The 12,957-nt window shown below is 41.1% G+C and overlaps 1 protein-coding gene across 5 annotated transcripts in view; it reads right to left on the bottom strand.

Moving 5' to 3' along the window:
* The window catches only part of PHACTR1 (phosphatase and actin regulator 1), a 313,352-nt gene that overhangs the window by 43,670 nt on the left and 256,725 nt on the right, over positions 1–12,957 (bottom strand). For all 5 annotated transcript variants that reach the window (XM_054818209.1, XM_054818208.1, XM_054818211.1 and 2 more), the window contains 2 exons: positions 6,514–6,722; positions 4,821–4,977 (listed from right to left, as the gene is read on the bottom strand). In XM_054818209.1, the coding sequence (XP_054674184.1) occupies positions 4,821–4,977; positions 6,514–6,722 (366 nt within the window). The remainder of the gene's footprint in view (positions 1–4,820; positions 4,978–6,513; positions 6,723–12,957) is intronic.

Here is a 12,957-nt window from a genome sequence, read left to right as displayed (position 1 = left end):
CGGGATGTCCATCACTCAAGTCACAAAAGAGGCAAAAAGTAGTGTGCGGATGCTACAAGAAGTTACTTTGTTCCTTATTTGTTTCGAATTTAATTATTTTCTACTTAATTATTTAATTAACGTGCAGAGGGCTGCTCCCCTACCTCCTCTCTTTTTTGCTTTCACACCGGGCATGGTTTGGGTTAAATGTGACTCCTACAACTGACAGCTTTTGGCAGCAGCACAGCACAAAATTTTATTGGGCTGCAAAATCTTATTCAGTTGCCTGTGGCACCTGCCAGTGACGGGCAGCAGTCCCCTGACACGCACCGCTCGCCTGTGGGACAGCCTTGGTGTGACCTGCAGCCAGCCTGCCCTATGCCCTGAGGTGGCCAGGAGTGTCCTGATGAGATAGACATGATGCTGACCAGTAATACTACTGTGAATATGAAGAAGTTCCCTTAATATTCATTATTAGCAATATGATGATGATAATAATACTGGATTACCAGATTTTTTTGTATGATTAGATCATCCTATTCCAGCAGGTGGGAAAAGCCAGGATGGAAGCAATTCAAGGAAAACAGATAAGGACACTGCCATGCATTCTTGAAAAGCAGAGGACCAAACTCCCAGCTTTAATACTCCTGTATCTAATTGCTAATGAGCACCTCCGCTAGAGTTGGGGTGTTAAGAGACTCAGAAAAGACTTGAGTGCTTTCGAAAGCCTCTCTCATAGGATGTGTGGCAGATCAGTCCTAGTCTGTCTCAAGGTATGAGGGAGACTTTGTGAAAGACACGCAAAGAAAACAGGTCTTCCCAGTTCAAGAGAGTGCAAAGCCCTCAGCAAAGCCTGGTGTAGTATATAGCTAGCTATACAGAAATCTATAGATAGATTTTCTCTAAAGGGCTTTTGTGCTTACTAAATAATATGTTGATTGAGGAAGTCTGTGTGGTCTCTTATGACCACCATTACAATTCCTTGGTGAAACAGAAGTGCAAGGACCGGCACTGAATGACCCATCTCAGTACCAGGGGATAGTCCCGCAGGCTCTGGGAGAGGTGCGGCTCTGCTGTGTGTCGCCCATCAGTGCTGGTCCTTCTCCTCACCAGGGGCTCCTGGCAGGCTGTGCCTTTATCACTGCCCCTGGGAGAACCTCCAAGCTCAGATCCAGAGACTGTCTGAGTCCTTGCTTCACAGTCATATCCCAGATATGCCCCACTCCTCTCACCCTGATAGCCACTGAAAGCTAAATCCAGGTCCTCCCGCCCCCTGTTCTAACCTTAATAACCTGACCAGTGCTTCCCAGCAGGTCCGACACAGTCAGAGAGACAGGCAGAAGTCTGTCTTTTCCTTCTGCCTGTTAACTTTCAGAGTCCTGTTTTTCCTGCTGTTTTCTTCTCTCTTTCTTATGGTCACTTATACACACTTCTTGAGCAGTTGTGAAGCTGTGCAGGCTCCAGAGTGATAAAATGCAGGAGGAGTTTGGGAGAAGCTGAGCAGGCAGGGGAAAAAAAAGAAAAAGAAAACCATACCCACTTAAAAGATTTACTTAGCATGAAGGTCTGCATTTCAGAGTAGAAGTTAATGGAGTTGTAAGGGTTTTTTAGCAGCCAAGAACATGGCCTCCAGCATCCATTTCCTAACCCCAAGTCACATGTGGTTATGAGCTGGAAGTTCTGAATCTTAATTGACTATTTTTGCTCCTTGCTTCATAGTAGGTATCACGTTTTGCAGTAGTCCATTCTGGTTTGGTTAGAGGAGGAGGTCTTCTAATTAGTTGCTGTAACCGCTGTGTAAAGACTGCCCAGAAATAGCCTATGGTGCAGTGGCCTATTCACGTGGCTGGAATTCACAAGATGTGGGCTCTCCTGCCTTTGCTAGGACCTATTTTACCATCTTGGGCAAAAAAGCTCCATTTTTGCTTGGATCTACATGTGCTAAGCCATGATACAGGATACGCATCAGCAAAGCACTACATTCATGTGAAGTGTTTCTATGACAGGCACAAGTGTTAACTTGACTCGTGGCTGAGCTAATATTCAGGCGCGTAGTGGGCCAGATCCTGCTATAAGATAGAGTCTTCGCAGTCTCACCCTTACAACTGGTCTGGTGTAAGTCAAGGCGCTATTCTCCCAGCGTGGGAAACAGGCGACATGGTGAAGTCTGCTCCGGAGTCTCTCTACCAGTTGGTGGATTCAATAATGAAGTCATAACAATTTTCTGGGACTAACTGGAGGTTCAGAGGTTCCAAGCTACATTTAAACAGGATCTGAACAAACAGTTCTGAGCCAAATTGATTCCTGCTGCAACTCTAATAAGGCTGGAGGAACTACACCTGGGATGATTTTGGTCCCACACAATATGTCAATGGTCAATCTCTCAATATGCCTGGCTATAAGCGTCTTTAAAAAGGATGTTCTCTTTATAGTACTAAATTCTGATCTGCCAAGTGTGGCAGCCAATGAGCTCTTCCAAACTAAATACTGTGAGGATTATGCATAAATACTGAAGTATGCTAATCAGCCTCTTGGTGAAAATTAATTGATCCACTACAGACAATAACTATTTGCTCAAGTTTTTATTCTGCATTTTTTTACTTCTGTAAGTAGCAGATGTGATTTCATTGGCTGGCTATTTTAAACCATAGAGGACCATTGGTGGAACAGTACAAATCCCTCTGAAATCCAGAATTGCCAGCTGCAATTATAGTCTGCATCTAGCATTTTCTCTAAGGACTATAAATGCTTCACTACTTTAATTTTGCTTGGCATTTGCATCACTCTGTGACAATTATTGAGCAATGGCAAAGGATGGATTCAGTAATGAAGCCTGGACAGTAAAGAAATACTGTCCGAATTGAAATATTCTGTTTCAATCTAATATGCATCAGTCTGTGCACACAGATACATGACATTTAGATACAAAGCACTGGTAAGACAGCTACCTTCCTTTTTGCTGCTGAAATGTCTGTGGCTTTTTGCATATTAGAGATGAAGAAAGTTACTTTCTCCTCATATTTCTTGATTGTTTTTACCTACTCAAAATGATAAGATACTAAGTTGTAAATATTAGTAATTAAAAGGTCAGACTGGCAACTATATTATTCCAGATAAGGCTTGTGAAGTTCTACCAGTTCCAGTGATGTTGCATTGGTGTAAAACAGGACTGAAACAGCAGTGGCTCAGCCATTTTTTGAGCTCATATATACACAGTTTTAATTATTTGAACTATTTGTGATTGCCCCTAAGTCCTAGCTATATCAGAAGACAAGATCAAGCATTATACCTCAGACTGAATAAGCAGAGATACAATTGGGGAAACAAAAAAAACCAAACCAAAACCGTCGTTGTGAGAATATGGAGCTTACACAGGAAGGGTTCTGTGTATTGCCAAAATTAGTTTCCCTTGTTAAAAAGAGATATGCTGAAGAAACATTCTTTAATGGGGAAAAAGCAGGTTTTGGAGAGGTGAGATATAAAATATTTATAACAAAAACCACCTGGGGCACAGTGAGCTGTGCAGAGTCAATGTTTGCAAATGACACTATTTACCTTCATCAGACAGAGCTGTAAAACTTCTGAGACACCTAAGTAATTTAGGCAAATGGGCAACACAGTGGAAATGCTGTTCAATGTCATTGCAAGGTCAAGCAGTGTATAGCAAGATACACTAAGAGGCAAAAATTTCAACTCTTCGCATGCTTCAAAAAGGTTCAAAATAAATCATATAAGCTCTGGGATCCTGCTATCACGCGCAGCTCTTTGGGACCCAGAGCACCATGGGCAGCTGCAGTCTAACAAGGTATTAGGCTGAATAAAGACTGGACTGAAAAATCACAGCACCAGCAACAGTGCAGTGCCAGCTCGCATACTTCGAGCATCACTGATGAGGCCCTTCAACAAGCATGCTGAAGAATTAGACCAGTCTTGGAGTAGTCTAAGCATGACCCAGCCCAAAGACTTTCAAAGACAAACTAGAAAGATGTGGTTAGTTTATTCCAAAGAGGTGATAAACGAGGCCATGAAAAAAAAAAGTAGATAAAATGCTGAAAGAGGTGTTTACCAGGAGCTCCTGTTCTGCCTGTCTCCACAACATGGTAGCTGTGTTTTCCCCTTATCCTTCCCTGACAAAAAAAAAAAGCCAAGAAAACCCACAAGAAAATTCTCAACAAGTGGCTGGTCTTAAATTGATTACAGAAATCATAGCTGGAGCACAGGAGGTTCTTAGACCTTTCCACCTGACCTCAGTTTACTAATTCTTGACAGAAATCTTCCACATTTAATGGCCACCCTTTTCTACCCCCACGCAATACAGAAAACCAGAACAGCTGGTGAGTAACGCTCTTATGGAGAAGGAAGAGTCTAGACAGGGTGAATCTTTCCAACCTGACCCAGGAAAAGCAGATACTGAAGGACGTGAGTATTCTGGATCAGGGAAAGCCTCGGCTACTCACGGGAGACAGTCAGAAGAGAAAGATACGCCTCTGCCCTTTGGCCAAACTAATAGCCTATCGAATGGCACCTGCAGCTACATTTCAAAATGTTACCAAAGCTAAACTTTTCCCAGTGGTGCACCGAAAGCACCAAATCTACATAGTTCATGCTGATAGTTAACACAACCAAAGATCCCATAGGATACACCAGGAAAATGAAATTGGGCATTGTATGGGAAATTATATGGGAGCAGAAATAATGTTTAGTCTTTTTTTTCCCCCCATGGTTTTTCCTCTTGAACATTGTGAACAAACAGATCTCAAATGTTTACTGACTAAGGATAAAAACCTGCATCCCACCACGTATTTCCAAAAGCAAGAGTTAGAAAAATGTTTCTCTCCTACCTTGTTAACTTTGTCCCAATCTGCTGCCTAAGTTCGAGCCTCTCTTCATCAGTCTGCATGGGGAGGATGTTCTTTTCCTCCAGCTCTCGCTTGGAAGGCCTGTTGCTTAGTTTGATTGCTAAAGAGTCCTTCCTGCAGACTTTCATTGCCAGGGAGCCTGTGGGAGAGAGGAGAGGCTCTGCCAAAGGAGGTGTCATCATTTCATTACAGCATGCAGCAGGCAAAGAAGTACTAGCCAAGAGAGGATACTAGGCTGTCATTTACACCGGTATGGACTGTGGGAAAAGGGGTGTCAATTAACTTCATGCGCTTAATTAACTTCAATTCATATCATAATAAGGAAAAGCTGAATTTGGTAGGTATACAGGAAAAAGAAATTAAAATTCTGCTCCATGGAGGGGAGTGGAGAAGAAGGGGTTGTTTCAGAATTGCTAGTAGCATCTGTGGCTGTCTCTAGCACAGTGTTTCTGAACCACGTAATGGAATGAATAATTCAACCTCAGAATCTGGGCAGGCAGCAGAGCTACAGCATGTGGAAAGAGAGAGGTATTTCTCTCTCTTGCAATGTAATATCAAGACATCCAAGCTAGCACTAGAAGGAATCAAAAGTCAATCAGAAACAGCACAGATCTCTACATACATTAATTGACACTGCTTCTCAGGCACTGACAGTGGCAAGGGCACTGTGAAAACCAGTGGCCTTTCACGGCTCAAGCTTGCTTTGCCAGGTTTGCATCCAAAGCAGTTTGAGCAGGGAAGACAAACGCAAGCAGACAGAGAGACGCGAACCCGTGAGAGGTTTTGGGCTTTGGCGGGGGAGTGCAGGATAGTGCAGTTCTGCTCTGTTTCTTAATTTAAGAGCGAAGACTGCTTAATTTCACTTGCAGGGTAAGGGAGGATTCTGAGGAGATGAATTACGCCTGGTTTAGAATCTTCTTTGTGTGTATTTTAAAAAGGGTATCATTTGTTTGTTCTGCTCCCAGTTTTCTGAAGACAAGAAATCCAAAGGCCTGGAACTTCAGCTCGGGTTGCAGGACGAGAAGCAGTTGTCATACACAAAGTAAGGTATCTTGTCTTCATGGGAGAGTCCGGTGATGCCACACCGAGGCAGGAGATGGGTTTCTCAGACAGGTCAGGAAGGGGCCACAGGTCCCTCTCCAGACTGTAATTGCGATATGGCTATCAATTAACCTCTTCTTATCTGAGCCCAATTCTCCGATCATGACCCCTTTCAAAGTATGTGCAGACTTACGATTCTGACATGATTTAATACTTACTACATATAAAAGCTCTGATTCTCTCTCAGTGGCACTTATTTCATCCTCCTGAAGTAACTCTATTGAGCTGATCTTGAATTAAGCCAAAGACAGGGCTTCTCTACACCTCAGACACTTGGGAAAGTGAATCCAAAAGTCAATTTGGAAGTGAACTAATATAAGCCAAAACCCAGTCATTTGAATTCTAGCTGAGAGCTACCCAGACAGGGTTTCGTGTGGACTACGGAAATCACTATTAATTTATACTACTTGTTACTTTGGATTAATTTACCAAGTGTCCCTATGTAGGCAAGCCCTGAAAGATGCAAAAGCTACGGTCAAGAAAGAAAATCCACAGGCCTTGTGTTTCCCTTGTGTACTGAGAGTTCAGAGGGAAAAATAAATGAACAAAAAGGAAAAAATGGAATGAGTCTTACTTGTAAATAATGAGTTATCCTCATCTTCATCTTCCTCTTCCTCCTCTTCCTGTCTTGTGTAGAGGCAGGAAGAATCTTCATAGTCATTTTCATGAGGCACATTTTCTTTATTGTCATCGCATTCGATCACAACAGTTGGCACTTGTCTCATGTCTGGAAGGCCCACAGGTCCTGGTTTTGTGACACTGTCACCTGTGTGTAAACCAGAGCTGTTGGGAAAGAAAAACAAATAAATAACCTAAAGGAAATAGCTCAATGGAAGACTGAGTTGCTTCTCTCACTGTACTTTGGGAAGCAGCGGTTTTTCATCCCTTTTTGTGAAGAAATGAGGACAGAAAGATCTTCATGACCAGCAAGATATCTAATGGGTATAAACTGAGTATACATTAGATTTAAGGTACAACACTTGTTAAGGAGAGGTAGGACAGCACACAGGCAGAAATATTGGCAGCCAGGACTGAGAACAAAAGCAAATACAGTCTCAAGGCTTAGTGGGAATTGGACCAGCTACTCAAGAGTAATAAGCATGTCTTCAGCCCGGTGTCTGTGTCACCTCTCCACTGGCGTGCAGGCAGTACAGAGAAAATGTGTCACCTGAATGCAAAAGGTGGAGTAAGAGAGTGGGAGGAAGGAAAGATATAGATTGTAGAAGAGGATTGTAGAAAGGCAGAGGGAAACCATGACTTGCACTCCTAGGGCAAGGTGTTGATTGACTTGAGGGGAAGGAAGGGCACGACTGTCTGAAGCGCGGGAGGCCAAGCATGTGAAGCTGGGCTTGGAGAAAAGAGACTTTGGGAGCTGGTGAGAGTAACGAGGGAGGGAGCTAAAGCCTGGGAGGTTTGTTTGTTAATGGCACAGATATGTGTTGTGGGTGCTGCAGTGACATTATCTCTTCTCCTGGCCTGGGTCCTCATTCCAGCCAGGAGATCAATCTGAACTGGAGCTAACATTATATTTCTTTTGTCACAGAAAGCGTGATTGATCATTTCCCGCAGCTCACTAGGTTCAGACCTGTTGTCAGTACTGCTACCATCTAGCTCTGTTTATGTGTTGATTTCAAAGCCCTTTACCAAGGAACATATCAACCACAGAATCATAGAATCGTTTAGGTTGGAAAAGACCTTTAAGATCATCGAGCCCCACCGTTAACCTAACACTGCCAAGTCCACCCTGAACCATGTCCCTAAGCACCACGTCTACATGTCTTTTAAATACCTCCAGGGATGGTGACTCAACCACTCCCCTGGGCAGTCTGTTCCAGTGCTTCACAACCCTTTCGGTGAAGAACTTTTACCTAACATCCAATACAAATAGGGAAACAGGAACATCAGAAGGTGAAGATCAAAGTCAAACAAAAGGTGAAAGGAAAAGTCAGGAAAAGAACCAAGTTTCTCAACCCATTTTTATCTAATAGCTCATGTTGCTTTTCCAATATGAAATGAGAATGAGAGACTGCCAGGCAAAAAATGATGGCTGCTTAGGTTTATTTTTGAGTCAGCAGCAACTGCTCTCTCTCTTAAGGTCCAGCAGAGGCAACAGCTGAGTAAAACGTGGAGAACATTTTCCTGTCGGACACTCTTTCTATGCCAAACTCCCATTTTACTTTCCACAAGAACATAAGTATGAAACCAGATGTGCTGGCCAAGTTGTACTTGATGCACACAAATTTGGGTCTGACCTTAGCGAGTGCTGAGTAGCCTCAATTCCCTTGAATATTTTAGCCTGTTCAGAATACCAGAGGCATTCTGCATCTTGAAAAAATGTTGTATTCTTCTCTTTAAATGATTTTCTACTCAGTCAACTTGAAACATTTCTCCTTCTTCAAGGAAATAATTTTGTTAATTGCAACATTTACTATTGCAGACTAACCCACAATGAGATGCCTTGAAGCGAGGCACTCCATTTCCTCAGTGTAGTTTATGTTTTGGACCACAAAGTGTGAAAGATTCATGAAGAACTGGCTTGTGAATTTTTGTATTAGACTTCAATGAGTTTGACGCAAATTTTTTTTTATCCTGGAAGTAGTTTTAGAATTCACCAGCTGAATTCTCCTAATAACACATAAATGCACTACAGTATTTAAAAACTTTCAACTAATTTTTAATTTCTTGATAAGCTTTAATAATTTTAATTATATTAAGTTCATTTTTAAAATCTGTTTTCTCTGTAACCTGTTTTTTGTGTAACTCTTTTTAAGAGGAAAGCTAGGAAATTAAAAAACCTGGAATTAAATTTCCAAGAGAAACTAAAATGCTGTGAAATTCTGTTAACATTGCTTAAAAAACAAAACAAAACAACAAACCTCCAACGGTGAACAGAGTCACTGGACCATTATTTAATTTTAAAACAACACCTACTCTGAGAGTAAGTACAAGTTCACTAAGTCCCTTCTGGAAGTACAAATGAAAGAAGCACAAAGTAGTTCAGCATCGAGGACCATTTGGTGCTTCCCTGCTCTGTGAAGGATGTATGCAGGTTACAGATGCATCCTCATGGGCGTGCCCATAGGGTAGCAGATATCAAAGTGGTTCACCAGTTTAGGTTACCAAGCAGGTATCGGATGGCAACAAGATTTACAAATTACCATGCTAGATCTTTACTTGAACTACTGATCTAGAAATAGGCGGCTTCTCATCTCATTGTAATTTTTCTGAATCATCCACTTTCTTGATAATACTACTTTCTATTTTAAGCCCCTCATTTATCCTGGTGTTTTGTGTTCTTCTTGATTAAAATCAGCCTCTTCCACGGCGTTTTGACTAAGTCAGCTGTCTAAGCAAACCACTTGTGAAATACATGCAGTATTGCAGCATACTTAAGAAAGACAAATCAAGGTCACTGGATATTTCCATTGTGTATAAATTCCTCTGGGTCATTAGCAAAAACCCCACATGGTCAGGTGGTCTACACCACAAAATTTTTTAGCATTATTTACCAAAAAGCACACTATTGTTTCAAATAGCCCATTTTAAATCAGCTTCGTGTTTTGCAACAAAATTAGAGAACAAAGCTACAGCTAAGCAAGTACTTGTTTTAAGAAGATAAATGTATCTTAACACATAAATTTGAATAATTCATAGCCGACTAGTACAAGCACTTGCAATTGCTGTTGCATTATCTTTATGTAATCAAAACAGCAAAAAAATTACACCATTATAGCTTACCGTGTTTCTAGTGATAAAATATTTTAATGAAAAATTAGAATTTAAGCATATGAGTGACTCATGGTACAGACAAAAAAAAAAGAAAAAAAAAGCGAAATCCCTCCTGTAGAATCTAGTGGGAAAAAAACCACACACTTCTCATCTGTCATCCCAGGCTCTTTGATTTTGGAATAAAGAGTTACATTTTCATCAGCATGTTTTCAGATCCGCAGTACACTCTTCTGTACTTATCAGTTAAAACAAAAATCTGCCAAAACTTCCAACCATTGTATATACATTTCTACAATACAGGCATATGTGTGAGAGACAGAGAGAGAAGGCAGAGCTATAAATATTAAGTGTTCTATCCTTAGGCAATGCTAAAGTTTAGACAAAAAGCAATTCTCTTGACAAGTTTTATGGAAGATAAATGTTTTCTGACTCAAATACGTTTTTTAAGATTTACAAGACACTGGCAAGAATGCCGAATGCATTTCATTTCATAAATCTACAGTCTGAAGCTGAACTGGGTGTCCCCGAGGAACTGGTCTCACATACTGTCTTTTTGGACACAGCAATTTGTCACTGCTCTGCCACAGATGCAATTCTAGCTCAGGGTGAGATATTGCCACTTAACAGCTCTTTAGTACGTAGGTTGAACAAACTGAGGCCTTGATTCAGTTGCGAGTGTACAAGAGCCCACAGAGTAATTGAAATTAATTGTTGCCTTTCCAGACAGACTGAGACCTATATGGGCAAGGCAGAAAATAAGGCTATTTCAGATCAAGAAGCTGCCTCTCTAAGTCAAAATTAAAGATACACTCCAGTGGCACAAACGGGTTTCTAAAGCTTTCTTTGCTGCTGTTCGTGACATGCTGCTTTTTGTGCAAGGTCTTTCAAATTCAATTCAGTCAGGAGGATGAAACCTTCTGTGGATTTTGGTGGCAGGGGTTATCATCAGATTTTCACCAACTGCTAAAATGCATTCTGAAATGGTAACAAATGATGCCCGAATCTAGAGTTTTACTTATGCTTGACACATACCCTTTGGGCTGAAGGGGAAAGTTGTTTGCAGTAGGGCACAAAATGGCAACAGAGGTTGCAGAAAAAAGGTTACATGGAAATTACACTCTTCTCTGTTTCAGCTTAATCTATCATAAAGCTGGTAATTTATGAGGGAAAATAGAGGCAAACTGGCAGCACAAATGACGTGTCATAATAGTCATACTATGACATGGGACAGATTGCCCTTCTGAGAATAGGTTATGAATAGATGTTACGAGTACCAGAAAATGTTTGCAATCAAAAGCGTTAAGTGTGCAAATGAACTTAATGTTCTATAATGTCTATAATAAAACTGAATAAAAAAAAATCCAGGAATTAACTGCCATTTTAAGTCATAAGAACAACTGGGACTTGAATAGCTATTACACGCTTTTAATGTACCTTAAGACATTAACCTATTAATATGCACTAGGTCTAGGTGAGGCGGTAACACGCAAGCACTCCTGCAGAGGGGAAAATAGAGGCGGAGCAGCTCCATAGCTTTCTCAAGGTCAAAGACAGCAAAATAACTTCTGGCTTCCAGGCTGGTACAGAGGGACTGCTCATTTTTCTCTGGCAAGCTTCTGGCTCACTGGCAAAGCACTGATTTTGAGCATCAGTCTTCAGATACTGCTAGACTACCTGAATTCTAGAGACCTCATCTGTGAAAGCAAAAAATCCAGATTGCTAGAGGAAGGGGATGTTTTAAGTCTTTCATTCTTTGTTCCTGTCCACACTCACAGTCCTGGTGGAGAGAAGAGTTGTGAGGTCTAAGAAAAGATTACTGGGCAAAATGTGGAATTGATACCAACTGGTTACAGATTCAGTGAGTATCAATGGAGTTTAACAGACCTGAGGAGCTTCCACTGCACTAGAGGCAAAGAAACGAGACACAGGGAAGAAAAAAAAAAATCTCCTAAAGGAAAAAGATGACAAAATTTAGAGCAGAATACTGATCTGCACTTGTCTACGTGATCCTCCCCTATTAACAACAAAATACTACTCTAAATAATCCCCCAAATTACCAGACTTGGCAGTGTCATTACTGCAACATCCTGGGAATTATTCTATAATGTTGTAGGATTCTTTCAAGCTAAAGACTGAGATCAGCAAAAATAAATGCTGCCAATTAACTTCCCCTGGAGGTGCCTCAGAGACTTGTCAGGCTCTCTCATCTCCTCAAGATTATTGACCCAACAACAGTGACCCAGTAGCATGTTATCCTGGAAGGGACAGTAAAGCTCAGGATCTCACTGCATATCCTATGCACGCAACAGATGTGAGCACACTACCAAAGTTTAAATAGAGGAAAGCAGATCTAGGATCTGTGCAGTTTGATAAAGCCCTCAAGACTTCTGGGCTGAAGTGTCCACTGACAAATGCTGCGGTATGATTTCCGCTGTGTTTAATCCAGGTTTTATACAATTATGGGAAAAGAACTACTGCAGAAAATACTAGAAAACAGCAATATTTGGTGCAAATAATCCTCTCCTCAGTTAAAAACATGTATTTTAAAAATCTGCACAAATTTTCAAGAAAAGTTAGCAAATTTACTAAGATCCCAATGTGGCATGAAAAAGCACTTTAAGAATTTAACAGCAAGTGTCAGCTCCACTGACCCTTTTACCTGTAAATACTGTGAAAATAATAATTGCTGTTGCAGAGGAAACAGTCATCACCTATTTTCTCTCTTGCGAATACAACCGTTATTGATTTGTTTTGATGAGGAGAATAACTGAAGTACTCAATACTTTATATCACCCTTGAAATAATAGTTAATCAACACAAAAAAAGGTGATGAAAAATCAACTGTCTGCAATATCATGAACTAGGATTCATTTTAATTTAAAATAGGAAATATCAGTGCCACAACCTTTTCTTATTTTCTTCTACAAAGCACTTGCTTCGTATTGGGAAATGAATCCTTGCTTACTCAGTTTTTAACAAGCAGCAGAGCTTCAGCTTCAAACTAATAGTTAAAACCAAACAGCATCACCTTCTTTAAATCAGTTAAACGTATTTGTAGACATAAACATGATGGATGCCTGGAAATTGGAGCATTTGTTGCTGTGGGGCAACAGATGCCACAATGAAGTCACACTCTGAGAGATGTCACTGGGCTCAGGGTAACAAAGTGCCTTCTGCACGCAGTGTGAGCCAGACAGTAAGACATCTGACCTTTGCTGGGGACGGCATGGGCAGTGCAGCCCCAAAGGAGCCTTTGGGAGACACCAGCTGCCCTCCGCGCTCAGTGCAC

This window comes from Grus americana, chromosome 2, assembly GCF_028858705.1.
Source record: "Grus americana isolate bGruAme1 chromosome 2, bGruAme1.mat, whole genome shotgun sequence".
Taxonomy (NCBI): domain Eukaryota; kingdom Metazoa; phylum Chordata; class Aves; order Gruiformes; family Gruidae; genus Grus; species Grus americana.
The sequence above is the reverse complement of the archived record's forward strand: the minus strand, read 5'-3'. Positions and strand labels throughout refer to the sequence as shown.